Source organism: Cuculus canorus, chromosome 21, assembly GCF_017976375.1.
Source record: "Cuculus canorus isolate bCucCan1 chromosome 21, bCucCan1.pri, whole genome shotgun sequence".
Lineage (NCBI taxonomy): Eukaryota > Metazoa > Chordata > Aves > Cuculiformes > Cuculidae > Cuculus > Cuculus canorus.
The window spans coordinates 6,799,957-6,816,065 of NC_071421.1; the positions used below are offsets into that span (position 1 = coordinate 6,799,957).

At 46.0% G+C, this 16,109-nt stretch overlaps 1 protein-coding gene across 1 annotated transcript; it reads right to left on the reverse strand.

Annotated features, from left to right (window-relative positions):
* Window positions 1-321: 321 nt before the first annotated feature.
* On the reverse strand, window positions 322-15,234 carry MICOS10 (mitochondrial contact site and cristae organizing system subunit 10). Its single transcript, XM_009556200.2, has 4 exons — window positions 15,124-15,234; window positions 4,300-4,347; window positions 3,573-3,682; window positions 322-565 (listed from the first exon to the last, which is right to left on the reverse strand). Exons 1-4 carry the CDS (start codon window positions 15,188-15,190, stop codon window positions 557-559), a joined length of 234 nt encoding a protein of 77 aa, XP_009554495.1. The 5' UTR covers window positions 15,191-15,234; the 3' UTR covers window positions 322-556.
* Window positions 15,235-16,109: the final 875 nt, after the last annotated feature.

The window sequence follows — 16,109 nt, forward strand, 5'->3', positions numbered from 1 at the left end:
GTTGCGATTTGCCTTTTTGGATCCTGCCTCTTTGGAGAGGACAAAATTCATTTTCAAGGGCAACGGTACAAACATGACATAGGAATATTTATGTTTCTCTCCAAACATCGGCACAAGCAGCAGGGGTTTTGTGGGTGATTTATGAGGTGGGAATGCTTCTTTGAATGTTAGATAGGGGTTGTATTTCAGTAGTGGAGAGGAACATACAACGGCTGTCGTTTCTCAGTGGCTTTTACCCAGGTGGGCACAGCTGTGAGGTATTCAAACTGAAGCCCTCTTCTTCCACTCTCCCTCTCCCACTCACAAAGTGAACACACCAGAGAAGGCCATTTCTCTTTATTTATTTCCCAGAAGAGCTCTTCCTTGTACTTTCCAGACATGATACAAAACAAGTGACAGCACTTTGTTTCATGTACAGAAACAGTTTGTTGGAGTATAAAGAGTTACTTGTAATTGTTACTGAAGAGTGTTGGCTTATTCCAGGCGCACTTCAGTATTCCTGAGGAACAGTCAGTGATTTCTCCTTCCTTCCCACTGGGATAGTCTCACTCATTCGTCACTGCTCCTGTAATGCAAGAAGGCTGGTATTATTAAAAAGCGATTTGCGTTCCTTACATGGAAGGTGCTGCGCGATGTAAAGCAAGGCACTTGGCTCTGCAGCCTCTCCACAGGGCAGGCTAACATTTCCATCCTTCCCTGGCCTGAGGACCTGAGCGTGGAGAAGTGAAGCAGGATTTTCATCCCAGCATCATGCCACATTTTCATGTATATAAGCCTCCAGTCTGATAAAATGGATACTTCAAAGCCACCCAACATTATTGTTTAACTATTCACTGACTATATCAAAGCCCCACAGAGCAGGAGGAAAAGCTCCAGTTGCCAAACTTCTATTCTTGCACATCAATATAACATTGCTATCAAATTATAGGATTGTGAGGGTTTGGGTGAAAAATATTACAGACTAAACCAGAAAAATAGGATACCTTCCATTTTGCAAGGAAATTTGAGCCACGTAATTCTCAGCCATACAGTTTCAAGCCTTGGAATAACTGCTAGGTACTGATTTTGACTTCTGCTGGAGTCCCAGTGAAATCCACTTGATCAAATTACTTTACAAGCCCTCAGAATCTTATGATCGCACATCCTTGCATTTTAAGTTGTCTCCTGGTCTAGATGAATAGCTCTTGCATTGTAGCTCATGATCCAAGTTACAGCTACAGCAGCAGCAAGGGTGCTCTGTCATCTCCTGACATTTTGATATCAGGAATGTCCTCTGTCCTCGCTCATTCGCACTTAGGATTCAGAACTAAGAACTCATTCCTGGAGAATCAAGAATCCCAACTGCATAAAGCCCTGACTAACCTGGCCCGACCTCAGAGCTGACCCCATTTGAGGGCAGACTAGATGACCTTGAAGTCCTTTCTGCCTTGAGTAACCCTGTGATCCAATGAATGTGACAGGTTTGGAAAACTAGAAACAATTTTGTTCAAGCTAATCCACTACATTTCTCTCTCTCTTCATAAAGCTGATTTTCTTGCAGAATCTCACACTTTGACAAGTTACCATTTGAAGAGAAGCTCAGTTTTGCAAAGGAAGTTCCATACAGTTCAGTTACAAGAGCATTTTCTAGGAAAGACACAGATGAGTGCTAATGCAACAATATTTTCCATGCTCCTAACCAACAGAAATGAACTAATTTTGTTGTACTAACCCTGGCGCCATTAGCCATGACATGACATTTTGGAGAGAATTAATGACATTAACCATTAGCTGGCTTCATCCACCTCTTCGCTCTCTCAGCCTGTTCATCCAGAGAAAGTCAGTGCAGACAGCACACTGGAAACTATTTGTCCAGTCTTGTGCCATGCAGGCAGCTGCGCATCTTCCGTGAAGTGTCCTTCCAATTACCTCACGCTCCAAAGAACAACCCTCTCTCCAGAGCAGCCTAGTCCTTAATACAAAATCTCCTACCAGGCTGACCTGAAAGCCAGTTTTCTGCTGCTCAACGTCCCTAGTAACAAGCATCCTTGAATAAACAACATACCCTCAGAACATGTGAACAGGGCATTTACCATTCACACGAAGCCACAGATCTGTCACTCCTATTTCATAACATAAATGGGAGGAATCGCCTCAGGATGGTGTGGAATGCTAACAGATTCTGAAGTTAACAGATGTGGCCCAGAAGAATCGTGCACAGATGTTTGACTCTGGGCTGTAGCTGGCAGTGTTGTATCAGCTGCATCTAAATCATGGTTTCTCTATATTGCTATCCAATATCTCATTCTGAAAAAGTTGTTCAAGAATCTTGCTGCTCTTTCGCTTTCCTTGCAGGCAGCTGAACATAATATTTGCAAACAGGTATGCTTCTGTAGGGCTGCAGAAGGCTGGGAAAGGTTCATCTGCCAGTAAAACTATAGAGGACTGGACTCAACTTTCAGCTCTAAATACATCAGCAAAAAGCCTAAATACACCTTTGCCTCCACCCTTAGGCAGGTGAGCAGCAGAGGGGCAACATTTGCATCCTGAGTACTTGCCATACGAAAATCTCCTGGCAGAACATTTTACCTCAGTACTTTCCGAAGCGCTAAGATAACTATAAATGTGTCATGGTGGATACTCTCTGCCAGCATCAGTGAGATACTTTTAGCAGTGTATGGCTTTGTTGGTCCAAAATATGCACACACATCCCTTCTTGTTCTAGGTGCCACAATAATAAATTACTGTTAAGAACAGGCCCTTCTTTTACTTTTGAAGAAATAAAGTATTTTATATATAGATAAATATAATAGAGTCAGTTTGTGGACTTGGTGCACTGTGTGCAGTTTGTGAACACAAAAATGGTTCCTGCTCATTAAACTATTCTTAAACATTTTATCTCAGCACCGACAGTGATAATACTGAACTCATTTAAATCATCCTTTTCCAAGCTACTGAAAATGTACAATTCCTTCAGACAACTTATTGCATTACTATCTACCAAACAAGCCATAGAACTTAAAAGTGACGATAGAATCACAGAATGGTTTGGGTTGAAGAGACCTCAAAGCCCATCCAGTCCCAACCCCCTTGCCATGGGCAGGGACTCAAAGCCCCATCCAACCTGGCCTCAAACACTTCAAGGGATGGGGCAGCCACGACTGCTCTGGGCAACCTCACTGATCTCACCACCCTCATCAATCAGCGACTGCTGTTTCCACGTTGCAAAAAAAGTGCCACAGAAAATGACACTGCTTCCACAGGCAGAGGTACCTGACATGGTCTGCAGTTTCCTTGTGGCTGATCTCTTTCACTGTCTAAAGACTTTTTAACTTTTCTAATCTGTATTTTAATTATCTGTATTTTCAGGTTGTGGGAAAACCTACCTAAAGGATCTGTTAAACTTCTCCTGTGTTTTCAGTCTAGTGGGTTCACAGCTAAACACACCAGAAGTTAACAACTTCTAAACATAAGTTTCTTCTTACTAGTCTTCTGCGAAAGGCAGAGGAACATCCACTGAAATGGTGTCTAGCTGTACTGTTTAATGATAACCTACAAACAGTTACCAGTTCATAATTAGTACTGATACTTACTTTTACAAATTTACCATGGAGAAGATACGGAGACTGAAAGTCATGCTGACAATTGGAATAAGCCATTCCTAGCCCCATCCCTGACCCAAAAGCAATAGGCCATGTCTTTCCTGTGGGGGAGGCAAGAAGAGAGGAAAAGTCGAAGTCAAGAGCCATCCGTTTCAAGTGACAGTGACAGCATTGATAAATAAGCACCAAGGAAGAACAAATTACTGGAATATGAATATGGAGCATTTTCAAGTTCTAGGTGTCCTAAAATCAACTAAAAAACGGATCACTTCAGAATAACAAGAGTAACAGTCAGTAAGATATCGTATTTATAACATAATGGAGAGCAATCTGAGTTCAAGGTATTACCAAAAACAATTCTGTTACCAAAGCATAATTTAAAAAGAACTTAAATCAGTTTAAAACCCTGGCAAGAGTGGCATAAACTGATGTTAGACATATGGCTCCAGCAATCTGACTCAGGGCTTCCTGCAGTTCCAGGATCAGAGCTGAGCACAGTGGGAACTTAGAGAGAGGTTGTGTGTAATGGCCTTGTTACACAACCAGTAAAAGTTCAGCTGACTCCATCTCAGCCAAACAGAAAAGACAAATAATGAACGCACCAGTCTAACGTGCCAATTAGGTTTTACATGCCCCAAAGATTTGTTTGGTTTAGACTGCACCTACAGCAGACAGATGTTAGGAAACCAGGTGGCCAAGATCACTGCAATATACTCACTTTTGAAGAAGATGACTGAGAAAACAATTCCTAATCCGAACCCGGCACCTGTAAGAAGAAATGCAATGAGTGAGGACTAGGATAATGCAAAGTGATAGGAAGTGATTTAGTTCTTCACAGCAATTCTTTGTTCCAGCTCAGGAATATCAGACTATGTGTTATTGCAGTACAACAAGCAAAAATGTTCCTAATTAGCAATTCTGAGGTAAATAATTCTTGTTTTCTCACATAACTGTAAGCAGTTAATTCAGAGTTGAATCCCACTCCTTACAAGAACAGTATCAAAAAGATCTGGGAAGCAAACAGAGTCTCTCATCCCAGGGAAAGTGACTGAGTTTCTGTCACCATTTAAAACACAGAACTAAGATTTATTTGGCTCACTGTCAGCAAATGAGAAACACTTACATGAAAATGTATTGTGTCCTTGAGCTTCAGATTTTGCAGATGAATATCTACTGCACTTTGCTTATCTCACCACTCTAACTACTTCAATGCGTGTCCCGAGGGCAGCAAAACGCTGATGCTTTGTGTTACTCTATACCATGCAAAAGCAAGCTCTGGGCTGCTTATCTCCCACATCCCCAGCATTCATTACAGAGCATATTTAAACACATTAAGAATGAATGAGTTTTCACATTCTATATATAGAAATAACTGCAGTGACTGAAAACCCGTAGCCAGCACCATGAAAGCACTTGGCTGGCGTATTTCAAACTCATTTCTGCTTTCCTTGGAAGGTGCACTGAGGACTTTTTGCAAGAAGTCAGGCAAGTCTGCAAAATTCCTCTTGTGACTCAATAAATAACAGTGAAAACTTTAAGCTCAGTGGGTAGTTCTACCATTAATTACATCCACCAAAGACAGGAATTTTAGATAAGGCACGGAAGTACAAAAGTTTAACAAAAAAAAAATCAGTCATGCACACGCTCATCAAAACACACCCCAGTTTCAGGTTTACTTTGCAGCAAACACTTCCTGCTACAGGTTTCAGTTCTCTCCTTTCAACATAAGAAATCTATCTTCAGTATAATGAGTTTTATGAATTAAAAGAGATACTTAAAAAAATAGTCCTAAAAGCAGGTGATCCTTATTCAAGCTCCTGCTGAATGCATTACTAAGTGGGTTGAGTCCCAACCAAGGCCAAAGAATCCCATGCCCTCTTGGCATGGAGGAGCGGGTTTCTTTTAAAGTTTCCTTCTGCTCTTTAAACCTTTTTCCTTGCAAAAAGAATACTGAGAGTAGCTCCTGCTGAGGCACTGATTGCTGAACCAACACTGCGCTAGCTAGGAAATTAACCAAGCACTCTCATTTCTAATTGCGTTTTAGAACAGAGGTGACCAAACAGATGAACTGAGCAAATTCCCGTCCTGGTTTCTCTCCTCTTTAGACTTCCCCATCTGTATGTACCGAGCTGGAGATCAGTGCTGCTTTTGAGACCTCTCTCCATTGCACTACACGTTTTCCTTAGCTCCAGTCATGACAGAGGTAACTGCTTCACCAGGTCATCTCAGCTTCAGTGTAGGCTTACAGAGCTTGCGACAGCAGGGAAGAACTCCAACCACCTGCCGTGGGATCCTGACAGAGTTCCCCCAGACATTTCAGAAACCAAGCGCTTCAAACAAGGTCAGGTTTGCACTCTAATAATTTCTACACCTCAAGGAAAGTCACCATTCCTCAGATGCCTGGCCAGAGTCTCAGGCTTTGTTTGAATTTCAGACAGGCAGAGACACAGGCCTTGGAGCCCCCCACATAACAGGAGCAACCAGTCACACACACCGTGTCACTGACCAATGTTTGTATCCAGGCTGGAGGAGACATTGTGCATTTCTAGGAGCAGCAGCTCATCTGTGCTCATTCCCTCACGCCCCTTCTGCAGCAGAGCCTTCCCTCTGCACCTCTGCTATAACCCAGCTGGTGCTGGCTCATGCTGAATGTTTATGCTATTAAGGATAATTACTATCTTCAAGAATTCATCCAACAGACAACTGCTTGGCCCTCTGACCCAACTCCCTCTGCCAGGCTTTCCCTACCAGATAGAATTATCCTGACTCAGTTCAGGCCATTCTGTAGGTAACACCTCTTGTTCAGACAGCACCAGGAGTTGTTGGAGCTGTGCGGTTCAGAAGGCCTCTTACACAGTGAGTGATGCTGGTCATGCGCTTCCTGCCCAGGAGAAGATCCCTCTGCCAAGCTTAACAGTTTACCTAATCAATGAGAAATGACTTCCAGGATGACAAATCTTGCATCATCTCTATGCAGAGCCTAGGCAGTCTCTAATGCCACCACATTTTCCATGTTACCATCAAACAAACGTTGCTCCTACCAGCGTGGTGGTAAACTGCTTACCCTTCTTGTCCTCAGAGTAGTCTGCACTAAAGCAGCAATCATTAACACAGTTTCTTTCCCACTGCATGCCGAAACCCTCATTATCTCACATTCTTTTCACCTCCTTTCAATGCTCTCTATGTTATAGCCCCGTTTGGCAAGGGTTCCACACCAATGGTGTTTCCTGTTGGCCATGGTGGAAGCTACAGGATACACTTTCAGGTGAGAACACATTCTTTCTGCCAGCTGCAATCCAGCCAAATCCAAAACCTGGGGCTTCCCAAACACCACTGTTGGGCAGGTGTTCGGGCTGACTTAGGAAGGGCCATGCTGCCTTCCTAAGAAAGCTTTTTTCTGAGGCAGTGGATCTGAACGGATTCTCTCTCTCTCCATGAAAATGCAATTTTCATGCAATTTTAGAAGCTATTGTTGCACTCTGCTCCAGCAGCAGGGGAGCGCAGTGGTTCATTAGTTTAAGGAGGTGATGGTACAGTATCCAAGGCCTTGCTTTCAGTAATGAAAATGCTACAGAGAAGCAAAGGGGGAGATTTGACAGCTGATGGCGTTTCATTTTCTGTACCAGGCGGCAACTGGAGAAATGAAGCCAAAACAGCACCTTAACTTCCCCCACTCAAGGGCAGTTTGGTTCATTCCTTTCCTTACGGAGGAATAGACTACAGCCTGTGCTGAACATCACTGCGATCCCAACCCAACAGACAGGAACGCGTGGATCTGCCCCGTCACGCCAGCCAGTGCACACACAGCACTTGCTCTTTTCAGCTTGGTTTTTACACTTAAGCATTGCTTTTAACTTAAAACCAGCGGCTTTAGCTATGTATAATTCCTTAGCCCATCTGGTTAAGAACCTCTTCCTGTGGATAGTTTGTCACTCGTTTTGGTTCCACTCGAGAGGATTTGTGGTTCTGGGGTGGTTTCCTGTAGCTCCAGGACTAGGGGCAGCTGAACCATCTTTGTCTTGGACGCAAAAGGAGGCATTTCACTTTAATTCTATATAAAGTTACACTAGAGATAAACAATGGCAGAGCCGCTGATGAGTTTAACAGGTTTAGGTTCTCACATGCTCCATTTCCTTTTAAAGGGGGAGCACGCGGCTTCAAAGAGCCTCCCGCCTGACCAGGGCCGCAGCTGGTTCTATTAAAGATCAGCACCTCTAGGCCAGGCTTTAACTTCACAACAGTGAAACATGAAAGGTTTATCTTACAATAAAAACAAATGAACAAGGAAAAGCTAAGGGCTTGATCCAGGCCGGGCACATTTTCCCTCCTTTTCTTGCATGACAGACTCTGTGGAGGCAAAGGCCACAGGGAAGAGTACACCGCATTTTTCACCTCCGACGACAGTTTAAAATATTTAACTAGAAAAACAGCCTCTTCCACCCCATATCCATCACCTCTGCTGAAGCTCATTTACAGGCAGGGTCAACAGGGGACAGGACAGTGCTGTGGACACTTTACTCCCACTCCTTCGTAAGCATCCCGGCTGTCCAGACCAGCACAGCTACATGGAATTGGTATTAGGCAGAAAGCCCAGTCTCCAAAACTTTTTCTTTCTACTTTTTTTGGCTCATAGACCTTCCAAGAAAAATGTCACAGCACCTCAAATCAATCTAACATGCAGCAGAGCACGCGCCATACGCCCAACAGGACACCATAAAAGTGTCAGAGAGAAACACAAATCTTCAGGATGGGCTCCTGCCCTGCAAGAACATCTGGGAAAGGCGTCTTCCTATAAATTTAATCAACAGGCCCCCTAGCAGGGATCCTACACAGCTCCTCCCTAGGCTACCCAAGCTGCTGCAGCAGCTCCCAAGACTGCCACACCTAGATACAACCCTTCTTCAATAGCTTCAAACTTAGAAGGATTAAAATAAGCTTGTCGACACAGTAGCAAATGTGTTGCTTTTGCTACAGCAGCTGGGAGTTTTTAGATTACTTAATAGCTTTCTTTTTGTCGCCAGATCATTTTCCTTCGCAGATCCTTACACACAAAAACAAATACAGACCTTTCACCCTCCCCTCCTTCAGATTCTGTTTACTTATAATTAAAAGAACTAAATGAACCAAATGAGATGAAGGAGGAGCTGCTGGAAGATGGCTCCTTGTTGTAAGAAAATACCAACCACTTTGTACAGACAAGACTCTCTAAAATAGGGCAGGGACTAGTCCCAACAGAGAAGATTTCTTCTCAGCTAGAGACAGAGCTTCCATTAGGATCAAGAGAATCTGTGGAGCTCTCTCTGAGCTTGTTTAGTGGCTCTCTGGGGACAACGACAGCAACAGCTTCACGCTACATCAGAGTATCTAATCTACAGGCCTGAGGCACTGACAGATTCAAACAAGCATCAGTTCAGTCCAGCATTAAAATATGCGTTAGGTAAGGAAAAACCCAAGAAACCTCAAGATCTTTAAAACCAAACAAAAACACAAGCAACTCTCAAAAAATGTTTCCCCTCCTGTTGTAGGGTGTTCCATCCTGTCCCACTCCAATCCCTCTGGGACAAGATACATGGATAATAGTGTCGCAAAACTGGGTAGGAGAGCCTTCTTCATACATCAGACCTTTCCAGGGCTGCACTCTGTATCAGGGAAATCTGAGACCATGAAATCATTTATTGACACAGAGAATTAATTTCAAGCAGGCTCCCAGCAAGGTCTTTCGTGGCAGGAATCCGATTTTCTTCAAACACCACCTTTGCAGCTTTCATTCTCCTCCCCCCCGTTGTGCAGGCTGTTGACATAGCAGACAGAAAAATGAGCAAGGACACAAGAAGAAAACACTGTGAAACTATATACCAAGTACTCGAAGAAGAAGCAGGAAAAGAGGGTGTTCTGTTTTCTCCTAGCATTTGACTGCAGTAACACAGAATCCTTGGAATGACAGAATATAAATACCCAAATACTGTTACAACACAAAAATCCTGGCGGGCTTTCAGGGGCCACTTTCATCCGTAAGCACTCCCGTGGTCCAGTCGCTGCCCAAAGGCAAACCCTTGATAAACACTGGCCCCTTCGCAGATGGACACAGAGCAGCAGGATTTATCGCTGCTCATCCATGATCTCCCAAGCAATCCTAGCGAGCCAGAAACTTTTCATCCTTACTCTGGTGAACGAGCTGGTGAGACACAAGGGCACAGGCATTTCCTCCCTCTTTTAAACAGGGAAGAGGAGAAGAGTGGAAGCTGCTCTTTGAATAGACAGCATGACAACGGATCTCATCAATATTGGATCAGCTTTTAGACAAAATCACCTGCTTGAGAACACATAGATAAGAAATCGAGAAGATATAATATGGAAAATACAGCTCTGACAGAAATCTCTCCCTTGTCTTACTGCAATAAAATACTTTGCTAATGAAAGCGAGAGCATTGCTAAAAAGAAAAGTTGTGCTGAAGTACAGACATCCACATTCAGGGCTTCTGCAAGCCTGAGAGGGCTGGCAATCCTCCTGCTCCTACCCACCCAATGCAGGTTGGCCACTACTGACGTCTACTGTCTCAGCCAAGAATAGAGGCAGTTCAGAGCAAGAAGTGTTGTGGTGGCACCTCATCAGTAGAAACACCAAGGGAAGATGCCTGATCCTTCTTGCTTTCAATTTATCATCATCAAGGATGTGTCAGCAGCCCCAGAAGAGATCCAAATCTGATATAAGAGAACTAAATCTCATATAATAAAGAACAAAGAGGCGTTCCCACCAACTGCTGTAATGTCTCAAGGGCCACACAAGCGTGTTAGGACATTGCTTGGCCTAAGACTCCTTCCCCTGAACAGTGTCCCTGCGTGCTGCCTTCCAAAGTGGGCACAGCTGGCATCCTATCCATGCACTAATGCAGAGGAGGAAGTCAGTGCACATTGGATTCATTGCCAGCAGAGAGCTTACATAGTTGGGGGTTTTAGATGGCTGCACTATCAGACAGATGTCACAGATCTTCTTTCAGGTCTTCTTGCACAGAAGTGTTGCCAAGAGTGGGCTGGAACAAGGGTTGAGCATGGTATGCCCCAGCACAGCTCTCAGCTCTGGGGAGCGGGCTGATCAGACACACCTTGGCAGGGCAGGCTTCCCAACTTGGCCAGGCAGCGGACCAAGGGGAACAGCAGGGCACAAACACATTAAGAGAAGACAGACCTGTATTCCAAATAATTTTCCTGCTTTTTCCTTGCCAAAGAAGATAATGGCCCTACAATTTGTAGATTCAGAACTCTGCTGATACCATAATTGAACACTGCTGTTAGGTTTTTGACAAAGCCTATTCCCAGAACAGCATTTGTCCTCCTCTCCCAAATAAAACAGGGGTTTTTTATGGGCTGTGCTGCCTAAGCCACAAGCAGTTAATATTTACACTGCCTGGTCTACTATAAGGCACAACGAGTGGAACCAGATCTTCTCCTGTGCAACAAAGGGAAATAACTTGGGGTTACAAATAACACTCACCTAACGCATCTGTGCGCTCGCATAATATTTGTCTTCTCCAGTACTAAAAATAAAATTCCAAATGAAGAACAACTTCTTTGACCTGGTAGCTAAGCCTGGATAGCCACATTGCAATTGCCAAGCAAAAAAAAAGACTTTGAAACAGGAATTTCAGGATTTTTGTATATTTAGAGAAAGTCTAATCCAGTTTTCAGAAAGTATAACCGAGTCTTATCATTACATAGACTGACTTTATCCTATTCATAACTACATGAAGGCTTATTTTAAAATACTGACATTGCAATCCATACAATGATTCTTTCTGAAACATTTAATCTGTGGAATGACACAAACAATACAAATTCCCCCTTGTTCTTAACAGAAACAGCTCTTCAGGCAAACCTGAAGAAATCATGTAACAGTTGCAGGCAAACTGAGAGTGCCCTTTTCTCTTAAAAAAAAAAGAAAAAAAAAATCCTATTAAATGGAAATTAGAAACGTTTGCTTTTCAAATGTCAAAACAGAGGATTAGAGGAAAATTAACACTACTGCATTGGGTTATTTACAGGCTTCCAGGCTGCATTGGGGTCAGACATGGGCATATATCAAAACATTTGTCTCCTGCAAAAAAATAAACTCCAGCTCAGCAGCTCCACACACAAACCAGGCAGCAAAAGGCTCTCCTTGCATTACCTACCAACACCAGGTTAAGTTACAGCACTCAACTACTCTGAAACTGCAAGTTTCACAACAAAACAAGACATACGCACACAAATCTCCTTCCCTTTATACACAGTCTTTATTGGCTCCTTGTTCCCTGGAAATGGCATATAATAATAATGTGACCAAAATTATAGCCTTGCAGAGAAAAACCGATTCTGTCAGTCCTTCCTCAGTAACTGTTTTTCCAAACAAACAGGCAGCAACTAACAACTGGTTAAACAATCCAACCCACCCTTTAAACAGAGACTGAAGCAGTAGGATGGAAGACAACCACAATATTGCCTAAATCCCTGTCCCTTCCCTGCAGAGCTTCACAGATAAAGAGGGTGTGAAGGCTGCAGAGGACATGGGAGTTCATAAAGCTCTGCAAGCTGTGAAGGAGAAGAAAGCCACTGTAGTTTGATTCTCCTTCCCCACACATGGAACAAGTAAATCCTCTGAGTAAGAGAAATCAGCATCAGGAAGGAAGACAGAACAGAAAGTTTAATTGTATAAATGACTGCAGGGATGTGAAGTCTTAAGAACAGCACAAAGCCAGCACAATCTGGATCGTTCATCAGAAAGCCTGTTCAGCCCAGAAAGCTCAGCCCACTGTAGACAAACCACCTCAGTTCCAGGCCAGGACAGGGAACAAAATCTCTGGGCCCATCATCACCACCGGCAAAACAAATAAATGTTGGTCTTAATGAAAGGAAGTGAGCACCGAAACTCCACTGGACTATGTTTCAATGCTCTGTGCAAGCACAGAAACATGGTCCACAGGGCTCAACTTGGAAATAAAACACTACCCTAACAACACCAAGCAATGTGGTCTGGATTGGATTCAGAGGAAGAAGAGTTTTCATAGTAAGCTACCAAATGAACACAGGTAGTGACCAAGAGTTCAAAACCACAATTCGACACTTCAGAGGATGTAATATAAGCTAAATATCTCTTTTGGACATTTCAGAGGCAGGAGATGGGTTTCTTCCAGAAGCCTGGTCTCCAACTAGAACAGCATAGCATGGCTGCAGCCACTGGTACAGACAAATGCCTTGGCTCAGGGCGCTGCCATGGAACACCTGACAGAGCAGAGCAGGACTGGACAGGCTGCGCAGCCCCCACTCCTTGTTTAAAGATATACAACTGATATAGTCACCCTGAGAGCTGCTGCCTCCCGTTCCCCACTCTCTCCCATTTGCCACATCCGTCCAGGCCTCCAGTGAATCCACAGGAGTTCCGTCTCTACAGTTCTCGCAAACTCTGGGAAGCTGTCATGTGTGCAAGGCTTCAGACATGAAGTCCTCTCATTGATTGTGAGGGTCTGAAATGGGAAAACACAGTGGTAATCCCAGTGTTTGTTTTCTGCCAGCCATTGGCTGGGAAGATCTCTCTTTAACAGCACTCAGAAAGGATGTAAAGGAGCGACAGGAAGGAAACTGTGCCCCCAAAAGGAAAAGCATTCTGTGATTCTAGGATTCTTTCAGCCTCCTAGAAAGACCTTTCGTGTACAGGGTCCCTACATACACAGCTGCAACGTGGAATAAGTTCTTGTTTATAATTCGGCATACTTAATAATTTCTGATAAAGCAACCAATGCTACAGAAACATAAACAGACCTGGATATGTTTGCCCGGGAAACTTGAATAGAATTTCACAAGGCAAAACATTGCTCTGGAACACTTGACACTTTTCAAATGCCAGTTATAAACAGTGGAAGTTTCAGTTTACTTAAAATTATTAAACATCCTCACTAATGGAAAAGTATTAGGCAACTAAAACCCCGGTTTCCTCATCAACTTTCATCACTACAGGCCACTACAGCGACAAGAAATAAACAGTCACATTTCTTAAATATTATTTATGGTTCTCAAAGAGACCTGTACCGACATGGTATGGGTACCTTTTGTGTCAGATACACAGAATCACAGAAGAACTTGGGTAAGAGAAGACTGCAAAGCTCATCCAGTTCCAGTCCCTCCCACTGAACCAGGGGGCTCCAAGCTCCATCCAAGCTGGCCTTGAACACCTCCAAGGGATGGGGCAGCCACCACTGCTCCGGGTAACGTGGGCCAGCGCCTCACAACCCTCACAGGGTGAGATCTTCTCCCCAAGAACTCATCTCAGTCTCCCCTCTTTCAGCTTAAAATCATTCTCTCTTCTGCTATCCCTGCACTCCCTGATCACAAGCTCCTCCCCAGCTTTCCTGAAGCCCCTTTCCGTACTGGAAGCTGCTCAAAGGTCTCCCTGAAGCCTTCTCTTCTCCATGCTGAACAAACACAACTCTCTCAGCCTGCCCTCGGATGGGAGGTCGTCCAGCCCTCCTATACCTCACTTATTGCTCTATAAACTGCATTTAAAGTTTTGCACTAGCATATGCATCCCACAGAGCCAGCACCTCTTCTCCAGCTGATTTTTCAGTCTGTCACATTAAGAGCAGGCAACCATGCCTACAGTCACAACCACTCATAGTACTACATCAACAGTTAGGAACAGTTTGTTGCCCGTCTGAAGCACTGCAGGCATGTGTACAGTCCTAACTTTAAGAACAAATAAGCATGGAAGAAAGTTAACAGAACTGCTGGCTTTGAGCACCCTGATCCAGTGGGAGGTGCCCCTGCCCATGGCAAGGGGGTGGAACTGCATGGGCTTTAAGGTCTCTTCCAACCCAAACCATTCCAAGACCGTACCATTCTGTTTCTCTACAACTGCTTGCACGTCTGGGACAGCGGACAAAGAGCTTCTCAATGTCAAACTGCCCACACCGTACAAAGTAACACGTGTCAAAGGTATCAGCGTGTCACGCTGCCTCTTGCTTTTAGCAAACACAACCCATTCTGACAGTGAGCGATGGGAACAGCTCGGTGGAAGCCGATTTTGAGAACCGAGCCGCCGTCACAGCCAAACTCAAGGTGGGTAAGGAGAAAGCGCTGCCTGCCCTGCTCATTCGGGGCCGAAGGCCCATTCATTCGGGGACGAAGGCCTTCCACCGACCTCGGGGCTGCACAGACACCCCTTACTTTCAGCACGGGGAGGAACCGGAGCCCCGCACCCGCCTCGGGCCCGCGGTATCCCGTCCGGGGCGAGGAGGCTGGGGCAGCGGGGGTCCCTACCACCGCCAAGGTCACCTTGCAAAGTCCGCGGCCGCCCGACTCGCCCCGCCCCGCCGCTCCCGGACCCCGGGGCAGCGCCGGAGCCTCGGGTCTCCTCGCCCGGGCCCGCGGCGAGGCCTCCCGAGCAGGGTGGGGGGGGTGGGGGCCGCGTTTGACAGAGCCCCTCCTCGCCGGCCCGTCCTGCCCCGGAGCGCCTCCCGGCCGCCGCCGCGGCTCCCCCGGTCCCCTCCCCGCACCCGGCCCGGCCCGGTCTTACCGAGCTTGACGGCGGAGTCCGCCAGGCACCTATCCCACTTCCTCCCCAACTCGCCCTCCGACGCCATCTTGGCTGCCCCTTCGCTTCCTCTCCCTTCCCCCCAACTCTCGCGACATCTCCCAGCGCCCGTAGGCGACGCAGCGCCAGATCTCGTGAGATTTCCCCCAGCAGTTCGCGGTGCGGTCGTCAAGGTTACCGGCGGGCCCCGCGGCCGCCGCGTTCGACCTTGGGCCCGGCACGGAAGCCCGTTTTGCCCCGTAGGACCCGGCTCACGGCAGCGCCAGCCCCTCTGGGCCCCATCTCCTCAGGCAGAGCTTCTGTTGTGTTCTTGTGAGGCCTCGTGTCCCTCAGCCTAAGGCAGGACCCCCATCTCCTCGGGCGGCCCGGCTGAGCGGCTCCCCTCAGGGCTCTGCTTCATCCTTGGGAATCGTGGAATAGTTTGGGTCGGAAGGGACCTCAAAGCCCAACCAGTTCCACCCCCTGCCATGGGCAGGGACACCTCCCACTGGATCAGGGAGCACCAAGCCCCATCCAGCCTGGCCTTGAACACCTCCAGGGATGAGGCAGCCACCACTGCTCTGGGCCAGGCCCTCCACACCCTCACCGTGAAGAATTTCTTCCAAATGTCTAATCTAAATCTTCCCCCTTACAATTTAAAGCCATTCCCCCTCATCCTCTCCATGCACTCCCTGATCAAGAGCTTCTCCCCAGCTTTCCTGGAGCCCTTTTCTGTACTGGAAGCTGCTCTAAGCTCTCCTCAGAGCCTTCTTCTCCAAGCTTAACAACCCCAACTCTCTCAGCCTGGCCTCGTATGGGTGGTGCTCCAGGCTTGGATCATCTCTGTGGCCTCCTCTGGACCCATTCCACCAGTTCCGTATCCTTATTTTGGGGACTTCAGAACTGGACAAAGGACTCCAGGTGGAGTCTTGTGAGAGCCAGGTAGATAGGGAGAATCCCCTCCCTCGCCCTACTGCCCCTTCTGCTTT